This window comes from Hemiscyllium ocellatum, chromosome 9, assembly GCF_020745735.1.
Source record: "Hemiscyllium ocellatum isolate sHemOce1 chromosome 9, sHemOce1.pat.X.cur, whole genome shotgun sequence".
Lineage (NCBI taxonomy): Eukaryota > Metazoa > Chordata > Chondrichthyes > Orectolobiformes > Hemiscylliidae > Hemiscyllium > Hemiscyllium ocellatum.
The window spans coordinates 59008892-59035331 of record NC_083409.1 but is presented as its reverse complement, the minus strand read 5'-3'; the positions used below and the strand labels follow the sequence as shown (position 1 = coordinate 59035331).

At 39.9% G+C, this 26440-nt stretch overlaps 1 protein-coding gene across 1 annotated transcript in view; it reads right to left on the bottom strand.

Annotated features, from left to right (window-relative positions):
- Positions 1–4565: 4565 nt before the first annotated feature.
- Positions 4566–26440, bottom strand: part of sgip1a (SH3GL interacting endocytic adaptor 1a) — a 217083-nt gene continuing 195208 nt past the window's right edge. Inside the window, exons 18-23 of the mRNA XM_060829768.1 lie at positions 24656–24811; positions 20019–20151; positions 15596–15798; positions 9567–9631; positions 5989–6153; positions 4566–4651 (exon numbers count right to left, since the gene is read on the bottom strand). Of these exons, the coding sequence (XP_060685751.1) occupies positions 4629–4651; positions 5989–6153; positions 9567–9631; positions 15596–15798; positions 20019–20151; positions 24656–24811 (745 nt within the window). The 3' untranslated portion in view covers positions 4566–4628. The remainder of the gene's footprint in view (positions 4652–5988; positions 6154–9566; positions 9632–15595; positions 15799–20018; positions 20152–24655; positions 24812–26440) is intronic.

Genomic DNA, 26440 nt, shown 5'->3' with positions numbered 1-26440 from the left:
GCTCACTCTTTGGAAAAGCATAAACAATTCTAAGCAGTCAGGGACCAAGACAAGGTAAAGACTGCAACGATTGAGCTCTCAGTTTTGATATTACTGCATTCTTCAATGGATATTAGAGGGTCTTTTGGCATCCTTTGTATCCCGATTGCTGATAATGTTTGAAAAGGATAGGAAATGGACTCAGCATGAGGTAAACTAAAAAACAGACCTAAAGCTCAGATGGACAGGTGAAAAATAATATTTTGAGTAACCTTCCTGCATACATTGGTAAGATAGATTTGAACAAGTGATGGACAGAGTAAAGTACCCGTGCATGGAAATAATGTATATTAATGAGACCTGGAGGCAAAGAGCAAGGATCATCAAATAACTGTCTTATTCAGCTGGAATATGGAGGAAGATTTCTGTAATACTTCAGCTAGAAAACAGGATGTAGTACCAAATATCCATTTGTCCTGTGATATCAGTAAACTGCCCACAACTAGCATTTTTGAGTAAAGTTTTGTCCATTAGCTTATGCATCATTTCTAAAATGCTGTTTCTTAATAATCTACATTCAAATTTTCTATAAATAATCAATTGTCAATTTTGGATTTTTGAACCCAAAATCTCAACTTTATTAATTTTTTCATTCATTTTAACTTTCCTTCCTCTCAGTTAGTTTATCAACTAAGCCTTGTTGTTTAATTCGCTTTCAGCCTGATCCCAGCTTAGTTTATGTCAAATTTGCCCCAATAGAGTAGCTCGCTCTTTCCTCTCTATTTGTGTCAATGGCCCATGAATCAAAGTCTGTGCCTTCCACACTACCGTGTCAGACAAACATTTAAACAACAAATCTGTTTTTCTCTCAGCCAGTTTAACACAAGTCAGGGCACAAGCAAGAAATAATTATTAAGTTTCTATTTTTGGCTTTGCAGTCCAACTCCTCAAATTCCATTGGCAGAACCTCATTTCTCGTTCTACCTATGTCATCACTTCGTACATGAATCATAAAAATGGGATCTTTGGCCCTACTTCCAATTCTTTTCCATTGCAAAGAAATTCCAACTATCACAGGCTGGTGACTTCTAGGAACAGCTGCAGGGCACAATGTCCATTTGATACAGAGGTGATAGGAGGAAGAGGCAGAGGCTAAGAGCATTGACAAGACAATGTGACACTCCATGTCAATGATATTTCAAGTTCAATTTGGACTCAATTCCTCAATGTTTTACAACCAATCTGGTGACAATGTATGAAGTGTTAAAAGTACATCATGTTTAGCTGACAATGAGTTTCTGCTTCTCATTGCTTGCATACAGGTAATTTCAGGCATTGGGCTGTTTGAATGCAATGCACCTAGGAGTGCTTTGTGATGACACTATGATACTGGGTATATACAACAGTCACTAAGTAGTATAGAATGTGAAAACAGAAAAAAGGAGACATGTCATACAAGTTTTTCATCTTGCACTCATCAGGACACAGGCAAGAATACCAAATTTCAAAGAGAACAACGATTTACACTGCATGAGAAAAAGGTTTTGATTCATAGGCAAGTTGACTCTTTGAAACGTTGCCATTGAGCATGCACACGTGAACTATTTTCAGCCCTGACGAGTGTGAAAGGAGTAGGTTCAGCAGCGTGTTTCTCTTTTTTTGGCAATAGTAAAAAAAAATTCACAACATGGATATCTTTCAATTTGGTTTTAGAAATCAGAGTAACAGGAATTAAAAAGAAAATGGAAGTAGTTATACCACTGCTGCAATTTATATTTTTTTTAAACTTTATTTAATTTCAAAGAAAAGCAACATTTAACTTTTTAAACAGTTATTACAGTTTAATTTTCATACTGTATAGAATTTAGAATTTGATTTATAAATGGCCAGACCATTTCTTTACTACATAATACATTAAAACATAATTGCATATTCATAATTATGTGCAATGAACCAACAGGGAAAACAGCCACTGAGGAAAATGACATATATATTTGTATATATGTATATATAAAAAAAAAGGTATTTACAAAATAGCACGCAAGATGAGTACAGCTATTTCTTATTTTTGTTCCAATATTCTTGCTCTTTTCTGAAAGAGTTGACTCCTGTTGGGATACGGCTGCACAGGCCTAAAAGCCTTTCAGTACTTCACCCCAAGTACTTAACCTTTGTGTGTGTTTGTGTCAATATGTTCCCTGACAATTGGTTTTGATAATTATTCAGCTGTGAATGGTATGACATAAGCTCTTTCCATTAGGAGCCACTGCTTTGTAATCAGGGATGGGATACCTGGCCATTTTTCTTCCCTCCAAGGGATGCTAAAGCTGATAGTAGCTCTTCAACTGTTGCTGACTTCAGATCACCTCTCACAGATCAGGAAAGAAACCTTCCATTTTATGGTCTGCACATGCACTTTTACAGCCAGTAGTGCCTTTACCCTGGATGCCACTGAAGTGTCAACAAACTAATCTGAAGCAAAATGAATTGGTCACACCTAATTATTTTTATCAAATCCTTGTAAGTACATTCATCGTGCACAGCAGCTGTCTGGAATGGCCCTGCAATACCCCTAAAAGACAATTCTCATCATTTGACCGACAGTTCAATTAAGTCCAAAGTGGATTGTTGAGTCATTGACATATGTCATTGACAGCTAAACCTACTTTGTCATTAGCACTGAGGGAGGTATGAAAAGCAATTCCACACTGCACCAAGTTATGATTCATTTAAAACCAACTCCCAACTCCAAACATAACAGTTAGGTTACTTATATTACAGAACACTTTCTCCGGTAGGTGGGTTGACTTTAAAAGTAGCACATATGTGAATGTAATTGCACATGCGAGTTCTTTAACATTACAAATTGACTTTTTTTAAACTGATGTTGAGGAAAAGTGGTTTGATCATCAGGAATGGAATTGCTGCTCAGGAACACTGCAGTCCTTTACTGGTTCGGTCTGCCTGGAGTCACTGTTTTCTTGGTACTGCATATGTTGAATCCCCTGTATTTAAACTTTCATTTGAGGTGAGGCTGCTATCTGAGAAAGGAGTTGCAGGTGCCATCATCACTGGCAGCATCACTCCGTTTTCTCATTCATACATTGTCACCAACAGCAACAAGTGCTATTGACATTTGATGATAAATATGAGCTAATTATATGTATCACCAATAATCTTTTACCAACATTTGTTTGATCTTATCTTTCAAAAATAGTTCACCGTGTTTTACATGTTCTTTAGTATCACTCAGTGAACAGAGTTGGAGATATGTTCAGTGGCAAATGTGCAAACGGTTAATTTCTTTACATTTTATATCCACACACTTTGTACAGCACTGCACTAAAGATTCAAGAACCATCAATATTGAAAGTACCAGGTTCAGCAATATTTTGCTGGGGCAGTGGGCTAGGGAGAGAATATTCCTTTAAACATTCCAAGCTATTTCAAGTGATAAATATCCTCTGTTTTTCAGACAGACTCCTTTAAAAAGCTTTACACAGTGTTTCATCAGTAAATACATCAAAACTGATTTATAACTGATAATATAAAAAACAGCTGCGAGTGTTTGATGGAACTTTGAAAATGAAATTCAAGGTAGTAATTTATCCACTCTTTCACATTGCAACCTTTTTTCTGCTTTTAAATAATTTCATTTTTATTATATAAAATTTCAGCAACATTACTGAAGCAAAATAAATGTCTTTTTAAGAAGCTGCTAGAACCATTATTCACAGTTACGTGTATAACTTTTAGCACTGACATGAAGGTGACATAGCATTCCAGACAGCCAGCATTAAGATTTAAACTACTCAGAGAGTGAGTCTCCTGCTAAAAGATTAATATACCCTGTGGCACCCTGTGCATTGACTCCCGTCTGAATGTTAACCTCTTTCTCGGATGCTGACTGACCTCCTTTGCAGTTTTTATTATAAAATCCAGCATTAATGGATTTCATTCCATCGGAAATCTTAACAGCCACTCTTTCCTCCCCACAATGCATAAACAAGATAATTACATAACCATATTGCACACCCCTCTCTCAAACTGTACAGGACATTCTTCTAAAACATAGCATTGCATTGCAAAATGATTCTTATTCACTAATTGGGAAATCCCAGGGCAGGTTTTCAACATCAAAAATATATGTTTGTGAACAGTAAAAAAAAGTAATTAAAAATCTGAAAACAATCAGCATCAATACTGGTAGATCAAAGGGCTAAAAATTGAAATAATGCAATGTAGTTCTTAGACAATGCTACTCAAGTCAAATACAATGCTACATGTTTGAAGAGGCATAGCCTATAGGTTAATTGTGATATCTCTGAAATGCCTATAACTGCTGAAATACAGGGGTATCTGAAGTGAAGAGAGTGGGGAAGTGAATACCAAATTACAAATACATTTATTACACTGTAAAATACGAAATGTTACCAATGTCACATCAATCATATAATAATACTGCAGGACTGGTCGGCAATTTCTGGTGTTATTCTGAGTTCTTGTTGGAAATGCTCTGGCTGCATGGAACCGAAGTTTGAAATCAGTGAATAAAAGTTGGTTTACAGATTCAGTCCTTAACATCTCCCGTTTGTTTTTAAAAAGCTGTCCAGTGAGTTATATTGAACACTGGACAAAGTTGTGAGAATTCAGTTGTCGGCCATATATTTCCCTAAAAAAAAGAAAGAAAACTAGATTAGGAAATACCGGAGTCCAACTCCAACAGACTATCAGGATAACTAGCTTTGAAAATATAACACTGGTCATTTGGCAATAGTGTTAAATTTGCACTGTTAAGGCAGGATAGAGGGAGATTAATTTTATATCCAATTGAACGGTGTCTGATCTTCCATGTGGACATTACATTAACCTCCTTGGGAGTTACAGTCAAAAAAAGTGTGGTGCTAGAAAAGCACAGCTAATCAGGCAGCAGAGGAGCAGGAGAGTTGACATTTCAAGCTCAAGCTCTTCATCAGAAATGTCCTAATGTCAAAACATTGACTCTCCTGCTCCTCGGATGCTGCCTAACTGGCTGTGCTTTTCTAGCACTATACATTTTGACTCTGATCTCCAGCATCTGCAGTCCTCTCTTTCTCCCTCCTTGGGAGTGAACTTGACTAAGTAGAATAGAATGGGGAGAAAGTGAGGTCTGCAGATGCTGGAGATCAGAGCTGAAAATGTGTTGCTGGAGAAGTGCAGCAGGCCAGGCAGCATCCAAGGAACAGGACAATCAACGTTGAATTTCCTGTTCCTTGGATGCTGCCTGCCCTGCTGCACTTTTCCAGCAACACATTTTCAGCTAAGTAGAATAGAATCTCCAGATCGATGCTTAACTGGGGATTTCTAATGATCCACCTTTGAATTGATGCAAACAATTGTGAGAACCAACAAAGAAATCCCAAGGGGTCTATTTTGACTTTTGTGAAACCAATTGTAGCAGTCAGCTTTTGCTGTCTTCAGTGAAGACATCCTACTCAAATATATATGCCAGCAAGTTAAACTGTGGCACCGAACGGAATGGGAGATAGGGTGGAAGATGATCACAGGTGATTATGGTGGATGAACAGCTCATCGGAGGTTCACAAAATTGATTTACCATTACCAGTGTTAATGGATGGTAAGATTACTGACCAAACCTCCAGGCTTTTACGGTTCATTAATGTTGGGTGAAAGCAGTGAAAATTAAACCTTGACATTGTTTCTCAAAATCTGGGAAAGGGTCTCCAATAATATCCTACAGCAATAGTCACTCATCATAACCAAGGAAATTAACAAATTTTCCAACAGTGTCAAAGTCTACTGAGTCAATGCTGGAAGTGCCAGCTGGATAACATTTCAGAATAACTGCGAGAATTACTGCGGAGCATCTTTTCAGAATCATACAGAAATGAGACTATTGGGATTGCTCATTGAAAGAGTTGGCAAAGATCTGACAAGCTGAATATCTTCCTGTGTTTACATCAGTCAACATAAGTAATTACAAATGGCTCTATGGAATTTGAGAAATACCTGCTGCAAATCTCTTTTTGATGAGTGAAAATCTATATCCTGCCCCAACCAATTCAATATCAACGCCTGACAAAGTGCTCCCTTCGCTGGTGAATTGGACTGCTAATGTTGCAGGCTTACTTGGTCCTTCCGACAGCTGAAACCTGGCTAGGAGAGATCCAACACCTATAAAAAAAAAATCAATGGAAGAATATTGTGTATAAAGGAGGCCAGAACTTCATATTCAAAATTGAATAAAGTATCTTTGGCAAACAAGTTAGAGTAGACATGTGACATGGAGCCACATTACTGAAAAAAAGCTCAATGTATGTTTGTGGTGAGATACTATCCATGATGAACTGCCCATATCTATCACACCAACTTGGAAATGCATTGAGCAAAGTTCAGGCATTGAGAGAGATGGAAGACTGTGGGGTCAGTCACCTCTGGGGTTCTTTGCTCTGCAAGCTGCTCATGATCATCACACTATCCATTTGAACATTATTGGTTTGTGGTTTTGTAAATGCAGGAGGGGAGAAATTTGACAGCCAAAATATCAATATAACTTTGTTTGAAGGGGCAATGTATGTTGATAATTCACGTATCTCCATCCTTTAAAAGAACCTATAGCTATGGAGTTAAAGAAGAAATAGTTCACTTTTGCAATACTGCCTGATTTTGCTTCACTTTTGTGTAATGTAATTTGCCTGTGGAACTTGGGTCTTCCAGAAATTCCATTCAAAACATAAAGTAAACCCTGAAGAAGGGCTTATGCCCGAAATGTCGATTCTCCTGCTCCTCAGATGCTGCCTGGCCTGCTGTGTTTTTCAAGCACCACATTTTTCAACTCTGGTCTCCAGCATCTGCAGTCCTCACTTTCTCAGAGTAAACCCTGTTTTAAATTATATTTCATTATGTTGTCATTTAATTTATACCACAAAAATAATTCATTTCAAGTAAATTGTTCAAGTCATTTTTTACTTTTATTCATGTTGTACGATCGTGAGCAGAAATTAGACCATTTAATCCATCGAGTCTTCTCTGCCAGTCAATCATGGCTTATAAATTTCTCAATCCCATTTTCCTGTTTTCTCTCTGTAACCTTTGATCCCCTTGATACTCAAGAACCTACCTTTCTCAGTCTTAAATATACTCAATGACCTGACCTCCGCAGCCTTCGGAGGCAATGAATTCCATAGACTCACCACTCTCTGGCTGAAGAAGTTTCTCCTTATCTGTGTACTAAAACGTCTTCCCTTTACTCTATGGCTGTGCCCTCGGGTCCTAGACTTTCCTACCAATGGAAACATATTTTCGACATCTACTCAGTCCAGGCCATTCAGTATTTTGTATGTTTCAATTAGATCCCCCCCTCATCCTACTAAACTCCATCGAGTACAGACCCAGAGTCCTCAAACCTTCCTGACATGTTAAGCTTTTCATTCCTGGGACCATTCTCATGAATCTCCTGTGAACACACTCCAAGGCCAATACATCCTTTCTGAGAAATGTGGCCCAAAATTGTGCACAATACTCCAAATGTGGTCTGACCAGAGCCTTATAGAGCTTCAGATGTACATCCCTGCTTTTACATTCAAGTCCTCTCAAAATAAATACCATCATTGCATTTGCCTTCCTAACCACTGACTCACCCTGCAAGTTTACCTTGCGAGAATCCTAGACTAGAATTACCAAGTCTCTTTGCACTTCAGACTTCTGAATTTTCTCATTTAGAAAATAGTTCATGCCTCTATTCTTCCTACCAAAGTGGATGACCTCATGTTGTTCTCCATCTGCCACTTTTTTGCTCACTCTCCTAACCTGTCCAAATCTTACTGCAGCCTCCTCCCCTCCTAAATGCTACCTGTACTTCTACCTATCTTTGTGTTGCCTGCAAACTGAGCCAGAATGCCCTCAGTTCCTTTATCTAGATCGCTAACATATAAAGTGAAATATTGTGGTCCCAACATTGTGCCTTGCGGAACACCACTTGTCACCATCTCCCATTTTGAGAAGGACCCTTTTATCCCCACTTTCTACTTTCTGCCAGACAGCTAAGCTTCGATCCATGTTAGCACCTTGCCTCTGACACCAGTGGCCCTCATCTTACTCAATAGCCTCCTGTGCGGCACCATGTCAAAGGCCTTCTTGAAGTCCAGCTAGGTAACAGCCACGGGCTCTCCTTGGTGTAACCTGCATTACCTCCTCAAAGAATTCAAATAGCTTTGTCAATCATGACCTCCCCTCGATGAAACAATGCTGACTTTGCCCTATTTTATCATACACTTCCAAGTATTCAGAAATCTCATTCTTCACAATGGATTCCAGGATCTTATCCATGACTGAGGTTAGGCTCATCTGTCTGTAATTTTTTTTTATCTTTTACCTTACTCCCTTTTTAAACAGGGGTGCCACATTAACAATTTTCCAGTCCTCTGGGATCCTCCCTTATTCTAGCAATTCCTGAAAGATGACCAATAGTGCCTTCTCGATCTCTACAGCTGTCTCCCTTAGAACTCTGGGGTGTTGTCCATCTGGTCCAAGAGATTTACCCACATTCAGGGCAGTCAGTTTTCTAGCACCTTCTCCTTGGTGATGGCCACCATACTCAGCTCTGCCCCCTCACTCTCGAAGTTTTGGGATGTTACTTGTGTCTTCCACCATGAAGATGGATGCGAAGTAATTATTCAGTTCCTCAGCTATTTCCTTGTTCCCCACCAATATCTCTTCAGTGCCATTTTCCAGCAGTCCAATGTCCACTTTCGCATTTCTTTTGCCCTTTATATATCTACAGTCTTCCTTTATATTATTGATTAGCTTGCCCTCATATTTAATCTTCTACCTCCTTATTTTGTGCTTTCATTCTGTGATATTCTTATTTCACATATAACTGTCAATAAAAGTGTGAGCAACTGATCGATTCTCAAGCTTTGCTTAGGACTTTTGAGTTTCCTGTTATGAAGAGAGTCGCCTTGCTATCAATTTTCACCTCTGATAGCACAGGGGATTTGTCAGTGTGAATGCAAATTTAAGTTTTGTACAACTATTCCAAACCAACTCAGAGGTATTTAATTTAGAATATTAATAATATTCCATTAAAAAACATGGATGCTGGAATAAATGATTAAGTTTACATTTCACCTCTGAACCCTCTGTTTGAATGAAACATAGCCAAGGGAAACAGACATCCTACTATCTGTTGACTATAATGACTGTGTAAAATTACAACCAATGGTTAATGGGTATGAATCCAAAGCAAACACAATAGTAAGGTAAATTGAATAATCACCTGTGCTGCAGCCTATACAATTGCAATGGGTCTGAATCAGCCAGTGACGTTTGAGTGTAACCAGTGAAGAAAACCTTTGCTCCATGAGACATTGGTGTGTAATAGTGTGAATGTATTTGACCAAAGTCAGAACTCCTTGCTCAGCTGGTATGCTCTATTGCTTGGGTCCTCATAGTGTGAGTATTGTGTGTGTGCAGGATATAACAAATATCACTTTCAGTCTTTACACTGGCAAAAGCAGAACATGCCTGTAATGAAATCTTAAACAAAATAAGTTTATTTCAATGGCAGAATTTCATTCTCAATTTACCTCCATTTTCTGATTTCTGTGATATATCTGGGATCTTCCAAAGTATCCTATGTTGTTCAGCATTCCTTAAAAAAAACAAACACCAGTCAATTACTTACAAAACTTGAAATGGTTGAGATGAACAAAACCTGTTGAAAATATTCTTCCTTACCTGTAGATGTTTATTCATGCTGGGAATGGCTTTTAGCCATCTGAGGTAACTTGCCTAAGTAATACTTTTAACACAGTCAATAAGAGTCAATCAGCTAACCCACCATGAGGAAATTACAATGGAGTCAGCATTATCCTGTCCATCAAGTGTTTAGCATACTGGCAGGACTTGCTGTATAATAAATGGAATTTAATACAGAAAGGTATGAAGTGATTTCATTTAATAGGAAGAACAATAATGGATATTTGATCTAAATTATATCATTTTAAAGATGGTGCAGAAACAGACAGACCTGAGGGCTTGTGTACACAAACCTATGAAGATGTCGAATAAGTTGAGAATACTTTTAAAAGGATACGGTAACTTGACTTTATAACTAGAAGTAGGATACATCAGCAAGGAAATTAAAAATCACACAACACCAGGTTATAGTCCAACAGGTTTATTTGGGAGCACACTAGCTTTCGGAGTGACGCTCCTTCATCAGGTGATTGTGACAGGACGATCATCTGATGAAGGAGCGTCGCTCCGAAAGCTAGTGTGCTCCCAATTAAACCTGTTGGACTACAACCTGGTGTTGTGTGATTTTTAACTTTGTACAGCCCAGTCCAACACCGGCATCTCCAAATCATGACTACGATCAGCAAGGAAGGTATATTAAACCTTGATAAATCCCTAGGCCTCAGCTTGACTGACCAATTTTGGCATCACATTTTTGAGACAGTGTGGGATTACTTTGCTGGAATGGCATAAGTGTTATATGATTTTAATTATGTATGGGATTATTCTCCTTAGAACAGAGAAAGTTAAGAGAACATTTGATAAAGGTGTTCAAATATCTTGAAGAGTTTTCATAGTGTAAATGAGGAAAAATCTGCTTCCAGTGACAGACGGCTCAGTAACCAGAATTACTGATTTGTATTAACTGGTGAAAAAAAAATCAAAGGTGACATGAGAGAATTTGTTTTGCTATTTAATGCAATTCCTAAAATATTGGTAAAACCAAATGCGAGAATAACTCAAAATGTAATTGATAAATATTTAGAAAAAAATGATAAGTCAATGGGGATAGAATAAAAAGTGGAATGAAGCTCCCCTGCTACCAACTTCTAGTGGGTTAGCAAGCATGAGAAACGCTTTATACAGCTTGTCCAATTCACTGTGGCTGTAAGAGCAGGTCAGAGGCTGGGAATTCTGCTGTGTGTGACTGAACTCCTGTCTCCTCAAACACTGTCCAGCATCCACAAGGCAAAAGTCAGAAGTGTGATGAAATACTCTTCCCTCCTACCTGAATGTTATTGGAGCTGCACTCAATCAAGCAGCTCAGCACCCATTCAAGACAAAACAATCTATTTGACTGGTATTCTCATTCAACACGGTCAACAGTGACTCCCTCTACCACAAATACAAAGTGGCAGCTGTATCTACTGTCAGGAAGATGAAATTAAGAACTAATTAAGGCTCCTTTGACAGCACTTTCCAAAATTGTGACGTCCAACACCTTGAAAGGAGAACAACATGTGTATGGAAACAACATCTGCTGCAAATTCACATGCCATCCTGAATTGAAATGATATTGCTGTTCCTGCACCATTGGTGAGTCAAAACATTTCTGAAACTGCTTTTCTAGCAATGCTGAGAGAGTGTTTCTAAACACTAGGGACTGCAGTCATTTAAAAAGGCAGCTCACCACTACATACTACAGGGCAACCATAGATAAGTAATAAATGCTGGCCTAGCCATCAACACTCACATCCATTTGAATAAATAGAGACAATTTTACAGCAAGAACTTGCACAGTTACTGCCTTTGCTGTTTTTGAATTCATGTGCTGTTGGACATCGGAGTGCATCTGGGAAAATTAACAAACAGTGAATTTCACAACATATCTTGGAAGAACTGGTTTGGGCGAAGTTCACAGCACAGAATCAGATAAGTTAATTGTTGTTTTAAGTGTGTCCAAGAGAAAGGCTGTATTAGCGAGTACAGTGGGTTCTTTCTTGATTATATGTTTTTGGAGATAAGTCTCTTGATTAAACTTAAAATATAAGCCATAGCTATTAATTTAACCTGGGGCAGTGTTTTGTAGAGGAATAAGATGATGTTATTTTCTGGGCCTGTAGATAGTGAAGGAGCAAAAATGGCCTTTGCAGTGATATGTACTTCTTGTCAGATGTGGGAGTTTAAAGAGACTAAGGATTACTGCAGATTCTTAAGGGAGATTACAGAGAGTTAGGTAGACACTTAAAACGGAGGTCTGCAAGGGTAGTAATATCTGGATTACTCCCAGTGCTATGAGCTAGTGAGGGATGGAATAAGAGGTTAGAGCAGTTGAATGCATGGCTGAGGTGCTGGTGTATGGGAGAAGGATTCACATTTTTGGATCATTGGAATCTCTTCTGGGGTAGAAATGACCTGTACAAGGAGGATGGATTGCACCTAAATTGGAAGGGTACTAATATACTGGCAGGGAAATTTGCTAGAACTGCTTGGGAGGATTTAAACTAGTAAGGTGGAGGGGGGAGCGGGGGGTGCGGTGGGACCCAGGGAGATAGTGAGGCAAGAGATCAATCTGAGACTAGTACAGTTGAGAATAGAAGTCAAACAAACAGTCAGGGCAGGCAGGGACAAAGGTAGGACTAATAAATTAAACTGCATTTATTTCAACGCAAGGGGCCTAACAGGGAAGGCAGATGAACTTTGGGCATGGTTAGGAACATGGGACTGGGATATTATAGCAATTACAGAAACATGGCTCAGGGATGGGCAGGACTGGCAGCTTAAATGTTCCAGGATACAAATGCTACAGGGAGGATAGAAAGGGAGGCAAGAGAGGAGGGGGAGTGGCCTTTTTGAAAAGGGATAGCAATACAGCTGTACTGAGGGAGGATATTCCCGGAAATACATCCAGGGAGGTTATTTGGGTGGAACTGAGAAATAAGAAAGGGATGATCACCTTATTGAGATTGTATTATAAACCCCCTAATAATCAGAGGGAAATTGAGAAACAAACTTGTCAGGAGATCTCAGCTATCTGTAAGAATAATAGGGTAGTTGTGGTAGGGGATTTTAACTTTCCACACATCGACTGGACTGCCGTAGTGTTAAAGGTTTAGATGGAGGGGAATTTCTTAAGTGGATACAAGGCAATTTTCTGATTACAGTATGTGGATGTACCTACTAGAGAAGGTGCAAAACTTGACCTACTCTTGGGAAATAAGGCAGGGCAAGTGACTGAGGTGTCAGTGGGGGAGCACTTTGGGGCCAGCAACCATAATTCTATTCTTTTTAAAATCGTGATGGAAAAGCATAGACCAGATCTAAAAGTTGAAGTTCTAAATTGGAGAAAGGCCAATTTTGACGGTATTAGGAAAGAACTTTTGAAAGCTGATCGGAGGCAGATGTTCGCAGGTAAAAGGACGGCTAGAAAATGCGAAGCCTTCAGAAATGAGATAATGAGAATCCAGAGAAAGTATATTCCTGTCACGGTGAAAGGGAAGGTTGATAGGTATAGGGAATGTTCAATGACTCAAGAAATTGAGGGTTTGTTTAAGAAAAAGAAGGAAGCAGATGTCAGGTATACACAGGATAGATTAAGTGAATCCTTAGAAGAGTGCAAAGGAAGAGGGAAATCAGGAGGGCAAAAAGGGGACATGAGATAGCGTTTGCAAATAGAATTAAGGAGAATCTAAACGGTTTTTACAAATGTATTAAGGACAAAAGGGTAACTAGGGAGAGAATAGGGCCCCTCAAAGATCAACAAGGCAGCCTTTGTTTGCAGCCACAGAAAATGGGGAGATACTGATGCAAAATATTCATTTGGTATTTACTGTGGAAAAGGATATGGAAGATATAGACTGTAGGGAAACAGATGGTGACATCTTGCAAAATGTCCAAATTACAGAGGAGGAAGTGCCGGATGTCTTGAAACGGTTAAAGGTGGATAAATCCACAGGACCTGATCAGGTGTACCAGAGAACTCTGTGGGAAGCTAGAGAAGTGATTGCTGGGCCTCTTGCTGAGATATTTGTATCATCAATAGTTACAAGCGAGGTGTCGGAAGACTGGAGGTTGGCAAACGTGCCACTGTTTAAGAAGAATGGTAAAGACAAACCAGGGAACTATAGACCAGTGAGCCTACCTCAGTGGTGGACACGTTGTTGGAGGGAATCCTGAGGGACAGGATATACATGTATTTGGAAAGACAAGGACTGATTAGGGATCATCAACATGGCTTTGTGCATGGGAAATCATTCCTCACAAACTTGATTGAGTTTTTTGAAGAAGTAACAAAGAAGATTGATGAGGGCAGAACAGTAGATGTCATCCATATGGACTTCGGTAAGGCGTTTGACAAGGTTCCCCATGGAAGACTGATTAGCAAGGTTAGATCTCATAAAATAAAAAGGGAGAACTAGCCATTTGGATACAGAACTGGCTCAAAGGTAGAAGACAGAGGGTAATTGTGGAGGGTTGTGACCAGTGGAGTGCCACAAGGATCGGTGCTGGGTCCTCTAGTTTTTATCATTTATGTAAATGATTTGGATGCGAGCATAAGAGGTACACTTAGTAAGTTTGCAGATGACACCAACATTGGAGGTGTAGTGGACAGCGAACAGGGTTACCCTCAGATTACAACAGGATCTTGATCAGATGGGCCAATGGGCTGAGAAATGGCAAATGGAGTTTAATTCAGATAAATGCGAGACGCTGCGTTTTGGGAAAGCAAATCTTAGCAGGACTTATACACTTAATGGTAAGATCCTAGGGAATGCTGCTGAACAAAGAGACCTTGGAGTGCAGGTTCATAGCTCCTTGAAAGTGGAGTCACAGGTAGATAGGATAGTGAAGGCAGTGTTTGGTATACTTTCCTTTACTGGTCAGAGTATTGAGTACAGGAGTTGGGAGGTCATGTTGCAGCTGTACAGGACATTGATTAGAATATTGTTGGAATATTGCGTGCAATTCTGGTCTCCTTCCTATCGGAAAGATGTTGTGAAACTTGAAAGGGTTCAGAAAATATTTACAAGGATGTTGCCAGGCTTGGAGGACTTGAGCTATAGGGACAGGCTGAACAGGCTGGGGCTGTTTTCCCTGGAGCGTCGGAGGTTGAGGGCTGACCTTAGAGGTTTACAAAATTATGAGGGGCTAGGTAGGATAAATAGACCAAGTCTTTTCCCTGGGATCGGGGATTCCAGAACTAGAGGGCATAGGTTTAGGGTGAGAGGGGAAAGATATAAAAGAGACCCAAAGGGCAACTTTTTCACGCAGAGGGTGTTATGTGTATGGAATGAGCTGCCAGAGGATGTGGTGGAGGCTGGTACAGTTGCAACATTTAAGAGGCATTTGGACGGGTATATGTATCGGAAGGGTTTGGAGGGATATGGGCCGAGTGCTGGCAGGTGGGACTAGATTGGGTTGGGATATATGGTCAGCATGGACAGGTGGGACTGAAGGGTCTGTTTTCATGCTGTACATCTTTATGACTCTAACCAGGAATGGGATCTCTAGCGAGTTAATACCCAGTTTAGAATGTTAACTCCAGAAGAATTACCAGAAAAGTTAAAATTCTTGTGGAAACATTATTTTCTAAGCAGAGAGTTAACAGAGAATTCATAGCAGGTATATTTGGACAGTGATTGTACAGGAACAGAGGAGAATGAGTTAACTGGTAATAGGCAGAGTGTATGGAGGAGTGACTGACAAAAGATGCAGTGTGGAGAAACGATCAAGCACTGTTGCCTGGAATTGGAAGAGTATCTTTTCCAAAGATTTTGTGAAGGAATTACCAAGCTGAGATATTCAATCAAGTCTGGGAACCAAATTCTCAATAAATCTGTCATACGGAATCAATGGAAAAACAGAAATAACATCTTACCATGCAGCAGGTGGAAGTACAGCCTGTACTTTTGCCACTCCTCCATCTACAGGAGTGAGGAACTGGACATTATTGAGAGCAACAGGTGTAACCATTGCCTCTGCGTTATACTTATAATCTATTCGAAGATCAGTGCTGGTGGGTTCACAGCGCCAGCTCACTGCTAGATTCAATGGTGTGGACTGAATACCCTGTGAAGAGACCTTCAGAAAAGGAAGATGATTATTAATTCTGTATGACCTTCATTTTTAATGAAATAACCTTTCAAATATTATTCCTGATGAAGGGCTGATGCCCGAAACGTCGAATTTCCTATTCCTTGGATGCTGCCTAACCTGCTGTGCTTTAACCAGCAACACATTTTCAGCTTTAAAATATTATTCCCCTTTACTCCTGAAGGTGTGCTGCTAGAGTTTGGTTGCATAGTTGACCTTTCACTGAAATAACTGTTTCTCATAAGAGGTTGAACAGTAAAAGAAAAGACATAGGGCCATTTGACTAGGAACATTAACTACCATTCACTTTCTAGTCATAGTCAGACGATTGGAATCGGGACCACAAGCAATGGTTGATGTTTATCTGTATCCAAATATTTAAAGCTAACTTCTAATTTTACAAAGGGGTCTTCAATCAGTGAGTAGTCTCATGTATGTACTTGCTTCAGACATGGACTCTAGTGGGTTTTGTTTCTGCATTTACTACATGGGGTGGGCAATATATTTCTAACATGCATAGTGCACCTTTAGATGCTTACATTCCTTTGTGTTTCTGAGAAAATGGCCACATTGCATCAAAATTCTACACTATGACAAATTATGTCACTTTAATATACAAAATATATCATGTCCATGGAGAGACAATTGAGGTTAATTTTGACTTTGATGATTGAATTTTGAATGTTTTATACTTAGACCCATTACACATCTCTGGTACCTTCAGTTATAATAAGGATGTATATCTCCTGAATATGCTTGTTGCATATGCAGAAGGACAATCAAGTCACACAATATCCATCACTCAATGCATCCTGCAGTAACACTGTTTCAATAGGTGATCTGCTAAAATTGACTAATTAGGAGATAGAGTTTGAGACAATGAGACTGTTTAAGGGACAGCTCCACAGATATGAAAAATATGAAATCTTGCTGTTAGTGTTTTCTGGATGTAGGTTTGCTCGCTGAGCTGGAAGGTTCACTTTCAGATGTTTCATCACCATACTAGGTAACATCTTCAGTGGGCCTCTGGACAAAGCACTGCTGATGATTCCTGCTTTCTATTTATATGTTTGTGTTTCTTTGGGTGGGTGATGTCATCTCCCATTCTTTTTCTCAGGGGCTGGTAAATGGGGTCCAACTCAATGAGTTTGTTACATAGAACATAGAAAACTACAGCGCAGTACAGGCCCTTTGGCCCTTGATGTTGCGCCGATCCAAGCCCACCTAACCTACACTAGCCCACTTTCCTCCATATGCCTATCCAATGCCCGTTTAAATGCCCATAAAGAGGGAGAGTCCACGACTGTTACTGGCAGGGCATTCCATGAACTCACGACTCGCTGAGTAAAGAATCTACCCCTAACATCTGTCCTATACCTACCACCCCTTAATTTAAAGCTATGCCCCCTCATAATATCTGACTCCATATGTGGAAAAAGGTTCTCATGGTCAACCTTATCTAAACCCCAATCATCTTGTGCACCTCTATCAAGTCACCCCTAAACCTTCTTTTCTCCAATGAAAACAGTCCCAAGTGCCTCAGCCTTTCCTCATATGATCTTCCTACCATATCAGGCAACATCGTGGTAAACCTCCTTTGCACCCGTTCCAGTGCCTCCACATCCTTCCTATAGTATGGCGACCAAAACTGCACACAATACTCCAGATGCGGCCGCACCAGAGTCTTATACAAATGCAACATGATCTCAGGACTCCGGAACTCAATTCGTCTACCAATAAAAGCCAGTACGCCATATGCCTTCTTCACAGCACTATTTATCTGGGTGGCAACTTTCAGAGATCTGTGTACATGGACACCAAGATCCCTCTGCTCATCCACACTACCAAGTATCCGACCATTAGCCCAGTACTTAATCTTCTTGTTACTCTTACCAAAGTGAATCACTTCACACTTAGCTACACTGAACTCCATTTGTCACCTTTCTGCCCAGCTCTGCAGCTTACCTATATCCCGCTGTAACCTGCAACATCCTTCCTCACCGTCAACAACTCCACCGACTTTCATTTCATTCGCAAACTTGCTCACCCAACCTTCTAGCCCCTCCTCCAGGTCATTTATAAAAATGACAAACAGCAATAGTCCCAAAACAGATCCTTGCGGAACACCGCTAGTAACTGCACTCCAATAAAGTTCCAGTTGGAATGCCTTGCTTCTAGGAATTCTCGTGCATGTCTCTTTTTGACTTGTCCTAGGATGGACGTGTTGTCCCAGTCGAAGTGGTGTCCTTCCTTATGCGCATGTACGGACTCTAGTGAGAGAGGGTCATGTCATTTTGTGGCTAGTTGATGTTCTTGTATCCTGGTGGCTGGTTTTCTGCCTGTTTGTCCAATGTAGTGTTTGTTACAGTTCTTGCATGGTATTTGTAAATGACATTAGTTTTGTTTGTTGTCTGTATAAGGTCTTTCAAGTTCATTTGCTGCTGTTTTAATGTGTTGGTGGATTTGTGGGCTACCATGATGCCAAGAGCATATTTAAGCTAAGAATTACAATGGAGTTGACGTAAGCCAGTTGGCCTATCGTGTCTGCTCTGCCATTCAATGAGATCAGTTCATCCGATCATCCTCCACTCCAGTTTCCTCCTTTTTCCCTTTAATCTTTGATTCCATGCTGAGGTATGCTTCACTCACTTTTGCATTGTGTAGAAATGTTATTTGTATTATAGAGGCAAGGACTACATCAAGAGCAGCAGAGTAGATAGTGCTTCCGGTACTGGACTGATATTCCAATGCTTTGAAGATATGGCAGCTGACAAATTTAAATTCATACAATTAAATAAATCTAGAACGAAAAAACTTAGTAGTGATGATCATTAAATTGTCAGATTGTTATAAAAATCGATCTTGCTTTTATTTATAGAATCCATACAGTGTGGAAACAGGCCCTTCGGCACAGGCTACAAAAGAAAATCACAAGTTGGATACTCTGTGGTTAGTGACTCAATTCTCAAAAGCCTTTGTACCATCAAAAGGCAGAAGTCAGGAGTGTGATGAAGTACTCTTCACTTGCCTGAATGTGTCGTTCCAACTATACGCAGCTCAATACCATCCAGGTCTAGACAGTCCACCGGTAACCCATTGGTAACCCATTCATCTTGAGCATTCACTTCCTCAACTAATTGATACACTTCATTGCAGGGTGTACAAAATTCTACACAATTGTAGCAAATTGCCAAAGTTTCTTCAACAGTACCTTCTGAATCTATGATCTATTTGATCAACAGCTCTAACAGGATGTCATCCAGCTTGGAAATGTGTCACTGTCCCTTTAATATCACTGGGTAAAACTCCTGGAACTCCCTTCCTAACCACTGCAGGAGTACCATCACCACAAGGATTGCAACAGTTCAAGAATATAGTTTATCACTAAACTCTCCAAGACAGTCAGGAATAGGTAATAAATGCTGGTCTTTCTAGACAAGTTACATCCCATGAATAACTGGAAAAATGCAGAGACTTCCCTCTGATCTCTCATTTTTTGGCTTCCTGCATTGTTTTAATGAAGTTCAATGAGAGTTTGAGAAACAACTTCTCAGCATTCAATGTGGTGTTGTACAGCTCTCTAGATTTGAGATGGAGTCCAACCTTGCAAGTCATAACCTCTGCACCATTTTCACAGATGGATGTACCCAATGAATATTCCAAATATTTTCATTTACCATTCTTTTGGATCCACTTTGTTTGTTTGTTGAATTTATCTTCTTGGACAGTCATCTTATTTATCATTTCATCTCTCCGGTCTTTAATTCTACTACATACCTTCATTTTTTGTTTGCACACTCTAACCCTTTTCTTGCCTCTGTACTTGTTCATAACTGGTTACTAAAAATTTCCAGTTTGGCCATAACATTCAACCTGAAATATCATTTGTTTTTCTCTTCATGGATGCTCCGACATCTGCTGGCTGTTTCCAGCATTTTCTGTTTTTAATTCAAATTTCCAGCTTCTGCGGTATTTTTGGTTTTGCATATCAAGCAAGTGCTTAGTAGGGATAATATTTCAATCACTATTCGTTTGAGCGAATTGTGACTAAATTGCACAAGGCAGAATATAAATGCTGACCTTATATTAGGGTCATCATTTTAAGTATCAATGAATTTCATCAGCACCCTACTTCAGTCAAATTTAACAGAACACAGTTTAAGAAATGCATCACTGGTTTGTAATGTGAAAGCCTGAAATCCACGTACCTGATACTTTAGCATATCCACATTGTAATATGTGGCTGATGGTTTCTGTTCAGCCACTTTCTTTAAATGAATCATTAGATTTGGCATGTTTACCCAGAATTCTCTTGTATTGGCATCACCTTGCGAAGTGTTACTAGACAAGAGAAAAAAAATTGTAAGCCATCAAGTTTTGCCAAAATTAAATGGGGAAAGAAAACAAAGTGCTGATAGTCAATAACTGATTGATAAACCATAAAGATATATGGCAGTCTATTGATAGGTTTGGTATAAATCTTTCTTCAGAACTGGTCTGAAAGCTAAAAGGCATTGTTAGTAAGGGTGGGAAAAAAAGTAGAGGGGAAAGAGAAGGGAGAAGAGAGAAGAGCATAAATAACAGATAGACCATTATAAGGAGGGAATAAATGGCCAGACTGATTTTACATTGTTTGTCCTTCAGACTGGCAGTAGTTTGAGGAAAGTTTGATCTCTTAGACCTTTTGAGCTTGTGCACGATGGTGCTGAAATAACAATTAATGATTAGATTAGATTAGATTCCCTACAGTGTGGAAACAGGCTCTTCGGCCCAACCAGTCCACACTGACCCTCCGAAGAGTAACCCACCCAGACTCATTTTCCCTCTGACCAATGCACCTAACACTACGGGCAATTTAGCATGGCCAATTCACCTGATCTGCACATCTTTGGACTGTGGGAGGAAACCCATGCAGACACGGGGAGAATGTGGAAACTCCACACAGTCACCCGAGCCTGGAATCAATCCTGGGACCCTGGTGCTGGGTGGCAGCGGTGCTGGGTGGCAGCAGTGCTAGCCACTGAGCCACCGTGCTGCCCCTGAATCCAGAAACAAAGTAGCTGGGTTGTTATGAGTAGCTTTATTACTATAACAGTTGTGACCATTTGCAGTATTACATTGCAATGAATTGGAGAATGCATTGTTTTATAACACAGTTTCTTTAGGCTCCACAGCAATTCCCTCTTGCTCCTAATTAAAGCAGCAATATCACATCCATTAACGATGTGAATTCTTATTTTCTAATTTAAGAAGGTATTTCTTCCTCACCACCTCGGTCTTAACAACCAATAACAGGCTCTTTCACCTCATAAAACAAGATTTCTCTACAAAACTTTTCTTGCTGTTGTATAACTTCCACCTGTTGTGATACTTGGCAGAGAGCCAAAGACAGTCTCTCTAATCTGCAAGAACCATATTCATTTCTTTCTTACCCCTTTTCTGCCAAAGAGACCATCTACCTTTCACTCTCTTTGTCTAACTAGTCTCTGTCTGTCTTTTCAATATTCTCCACATCAAATACTTACACAGCATTGAAAATTCACTCATCAGAAATAAATTCCATGACTCTATGTATCAGTTATCATTGGGCAGGGATGCACTTTGTTCTTTTAAAGAGAGAAACAGTTTCAGGTTGATGCTGATTAAAAAGGTCAAAGACTTGAAATGTTACAGATGCTGCTAGACCTGCAGATTACAGCGTATTGAAATGATGGAAAATCATTGTTTTGTTTTGTGGAATAATTTATCAACGAAGACATTACAGTCAAAATGATACAGACAAAAAATTCAAGAGGAACCTATACTGCTTTTTTGGAGAGAGAAATTGGAAAAATTAGCATGTTTAAAAAATGGCTAGTGGAATTAATCTGTTAAAAAAAGTGTTGTCTTGTAGACTTTGCCTTAAAAGATACTCATCTTTAAGTATCCTATTGAAACTGGCACGAATACCCCGAGATCTAGGTGGATGTGATTGAAGATAATGTGGGACCCAGTTGGACTATATTGTGGTTCCTTACTGACTATCCAAATTTCCAGTGCATTTGTCTATCCGCAAAATTAAGTGTATGGAAACACACCATTCAGTGTAATCTCCACATTTACAAGCCTCCATAATTCATTCAAAAATGGGAGGACATATAATATCACACTAGTGAGAGAAACACACAAGATATATTACCTTTTATTTGTCTTGGTGATGCTGTTCACAAAGGATTCCGCAATTGATGTGCGGAAGTTGGCCAATTTAAAAACAAAGTTTGGTGGATTGGGGGGGGGTGAACCACTGACCAACTTCAGCAGTCACTCTCAGTGATAGAAAGCTCAAATAAACTTTAACTTTGAAACTTTGCTTAAAGCAATTAAAACAAGTTCTGCTGTCTGGATTATTGTTCCTGAGGGAGAGTGTTGATTTGGGAAATTTGCTGATCGCCCAAATGTCCTGCTGGAGGAGGAATAGGTAGGAGATGGGAGAGAGTGAATGCTGGGTTGAGAACTGCTATTCCTGGAAATGGTTTGGAGGTAGCTACAGGGAGTGCCCCCTGTGTAGAGATAAATCTGTTTGGATAGCTCACCTTGGTGCTCTGTGACTTGATCTTGAATGTTGTTGCCATTCATCATCCAACCCCCACTCACCAACTCCCTATGCCCCATCCATATCAACATATTTACTACAGACTCTCATACCCCCAAGCCAACCTATGCCTCTCTATCCCGTGCCCCAGACCCTTACAATCCTTAAATTGACACTAAGTCAGCATAGAGTGCCCGAAGAGCAGGAAAATCAACCTTTTGGGCTAGAGTCCTTCACCAGGTAGGAGGCTGACTGCCTTGGGGGTGTAGAGATAAATGGGGGGAGAAGGTAGCTGAGAATGCAATTAGAGGATGGAGGTGGGGGTAATGGTGTAAGATCGGAGAGTAGGGTGGAGTGGATAGGTGTGAAAGAAGATTGACAAGTAGGACAGGCACGAGGGTGGTGCTGAGCTGGAAGGTTGGAACTGGGGCAAGGTGGGAGGAGGGTTAAATGAGGACACTGGTGAAGTCCACATTAATGCCCTGGGGTTAAAGGATCCTGAGGCGGAAGATAAGGTGTTCTTCCTCCAGGCATCAGGTGGTGAGGGAGTGGTGATGGAGGAGGCCCAGGACCTGCATGTCCTTGGCAGAGTGGAAGTGGGAGTTGAAATATTTGACCACGGGGCGGTGGGTTAATTGGTGCTGGTGTTTCCTCATTTCCCCTCCTCCCACCTTACCTAGTTCCAACCTTCCAGCTCAGCACTGCCCTCATGACCTGCCCCACCTGTCAATCTTCCTTCCCACCTATCTACTCCACCCTCCTCACCGAGCTATCGCATTTACCCCCACCTCCATCCACCAACTGCACTCTCAGCTACCTTCTGTCCATTCCTCCCTCCCAAGGCTCCCAGCCTCATTTCCGATGAGGCTCTGGTCCAAAACATCGATTTTCCTGCTTCTCAGAAGCTGCCTGACCTGTGTTTTTCCAACAACACACTCTCAACTCTGATCTCCAGCATCTGCAGACCTCACTGTCTCTTTAGTGTCAATTTATGTTAACCCATGTCCCACACTTTATCCTCCATGCCAACTGACACAATACCCACCATCAGTAGGGTTTTGGACCTGTGCTGAGAGGAAAGAAAATAGGTTTATAAGAATCCATTACATGCTTCACTATATCAAGACATTTCATGGAGAAGATCACATTTCGATATATTTAAATCTCCGAGTGCTTTATCCCTTACATTAAAAAAAACCCTTATAATCATAGCATAACATCAAAGACATCTAATTCCTTAACAGACTCTTGAAGCTGTCAATCTAACTATGAAATGACAGCCCTTCCATCCCCCACTATGATTAGGATAGATTGTGGAAGAAGTCAAAGAGTAATATAACAATAATGCTATGATGGCAATCCTCAGGTTTATATGCACAACACCACCAACCCCCCCGGCCCCCCTGCCCCCTCACTCCAACACCTTTTCAACCCAGAGACACAGCAGGTTAGCTTTTTGTTCAGAATATAGATATCAAGCAATTTAAATAATTTAACAGATCTTATCCACCTTTTTACATACATTCATGTCTACACTTACACATCCAAAAGTCACAAACTGCAGGAATGGGGTCTCTCTGACAAAAGGTCCTGCTAGGTTTGGATTTCCTTGTGAATCACCGCATGCCCCTTCCCCTTATGAATATAAGATTGGTTGGAAACTGGAACAAGACTTTTTAATCTGGGGTCCCTGTTGTAATGAATGGAGTCTGTGCAACTCCTTGAAAATCCGAACCTTCATGTTTGAGTAGAATAGTATTTATTCTGACTTATTTAAGAATTTATTTACTGTTGTTAAAAGATTTCATTGTGTAAAGTGGTAGCAATTCTGAACTGATTTTCCTACCTGTTTATCTGAAGACATTAGCTCATTATAGGCTAATTTAGGCTTCAGCTGGCTCAAACAAAACAGGTATTAAGAATAAGAACAAACCTAAAGCCTTATGGGATATCACTAATCGTTTACATCAAGCATCTCTGAATAGTGACGAGGATCCGAAAGCCTGATTGGTGGCTTGTTTCACCTCTGGGATACAGAGATCAAATGTAGCATCATTTACAATGAGTTCATTTAACAATTTATTGGGTGAACACTATACTTCCTTTGTCTCCTTGGCCCTGTTTCACATTTGTTAAAGCATAGAACCATCTGAGGAATGTTCACAGTGCAGTAGCAAGAATAACGGCAAGACCTCCTGTACAAATAGTTTCTGTTACTGGTCTACATGGATCAGCTGCACTTTTCTCTCTTGGCTAGTGTTGTACTGAAATTACCTGCAGAGAAGTTGTGGGTTTGGCAGGATGTGTTCCAACCTGCTGCAGTTTGTTATGCAGAATGTGAGAATTGCAGGGCACTGGTTATTGGCAAAATGCCTGGTGATGCCAGCTGGAAATGATAAAACCATTTCTCCCGTAATTTTCACAATACACCTGTTAATAAAGAAAAAGATGGATGTCAACACAAGTCTAAAAAGGTGAGGAATAAAACCCAGAAATGCTGGAAAAACTCATCCGGTCTATGCAGGGAGAAACAGAGTTAACGTTTCAAGTCCAATGACTTTTAGTAGGAACTGAAGAGAGAACTGGAAAAGTGGTGAGTTTTACACCATGACAAAAGGATAGTGAGCAAATGGAACAGAAGGGAAGGTCAGAGCATGAGCAAGATTAGAGATTACAGCCATCACAGAACAAAAGTAAAACATTAATAATCATAAAGAAGGTAAGCCGAGAGAAGGTGTTCAAAGTTATTCGTTAATAGGTTTGCTGAAAGCTAAACCAAGAAAACCAGATATTACAGGAAAGCAGGGAAAACAAAAATGGAGGATAGAGTTCACAGACTGAAATTCTTGAGCTTAACACTGAGCCAGATAAAACTGTAAAACTATAAAATTCAGATGTTGTTACTCTAAAAAGATTAGCAGGTGGAAGTCAGTTTCTGTCCTGCCATTACCTTGCGCTTTCTAGAAAAAAAGGCTCTTGATAGTGATAAAACAATCTTGACTTCTTGAACAAAATTATTTGAGACTCAAAGAATTCTAAGTAGATGGAGAGGAACTATTCTTATTGGCTGAACGGTCGAGAATCTGAAGACACCACTGGATGACTGGCAATAATTGCATGATTATGTTTTTATTTAACAAGTGGTTAGAAACTAGAATGCGTAAATGCGGGGTGAAGGCAGATTCAATAATGGCTTTCATGCAGAATTTAATAAACACCTGAAGAGAAAACAAATGCAGGCTTATGGGGAAATGGCCGACAATTAAGACTGGAGGAGTTGGTCTTGCAGAGACCCTGCAAAGCCTTGACTGGCCTCCTTCTGTTCTGTAATCTTTGCAATATTCAAAGTTCAGTGAAGAATAAAAAATAAATACTATAATATGTAAAGGAACAAATCCAATTGCCACAAAGTGCACTTCAAGGGAATTACTTCTGCAGAAGAGAAGAAAGATAGAAGGACAAGCCATTCAATCCTGCACTGAAGGCACAATATCCTCTTTAGTTTGAACTCTGCCACACACATGTATTTCCTGAAGTATGGTGGAAACAACATTTTTGATTCAGGAGAACTGGACTCCAAATCAGTCTTATAGTGGGTTGTGTGGTAGCAGTAATGTCCCTGTCTTTGGACTAGAAGCACCAGATTCAAAACTCAACTGCCTCATGTGTGTTACATCATGTCTTAGCAAGTTGATTAAAAATAATATGAAGAGCAGTCTCGGGTCCTGCTTCCCAACTAAAATGTTTATCTGGTGTAAACTACCACCAATCCTATCTTTTCACACTCCAAGAGATTCGGCTGTTGTTTACAGCCTCTGGTTATACATTCTGACTTCTGATTGGATTTCCAAATCCAATCTGTAACAATTGTTTAACCAATCAGATGAACTGATTTTATGACTTAAAAACTGATACAGGGATGGAAATGCTGACGGTCAGTTTGAAGCACTGATGGTTGGCATAAATGAATAGAAAGGGACATTACACCTATCTAAAATGATAAGAGAATAAGATTTAGTTTTAAAGAAATAAGGGATTAATTTTGTTAGGATTTTTTGA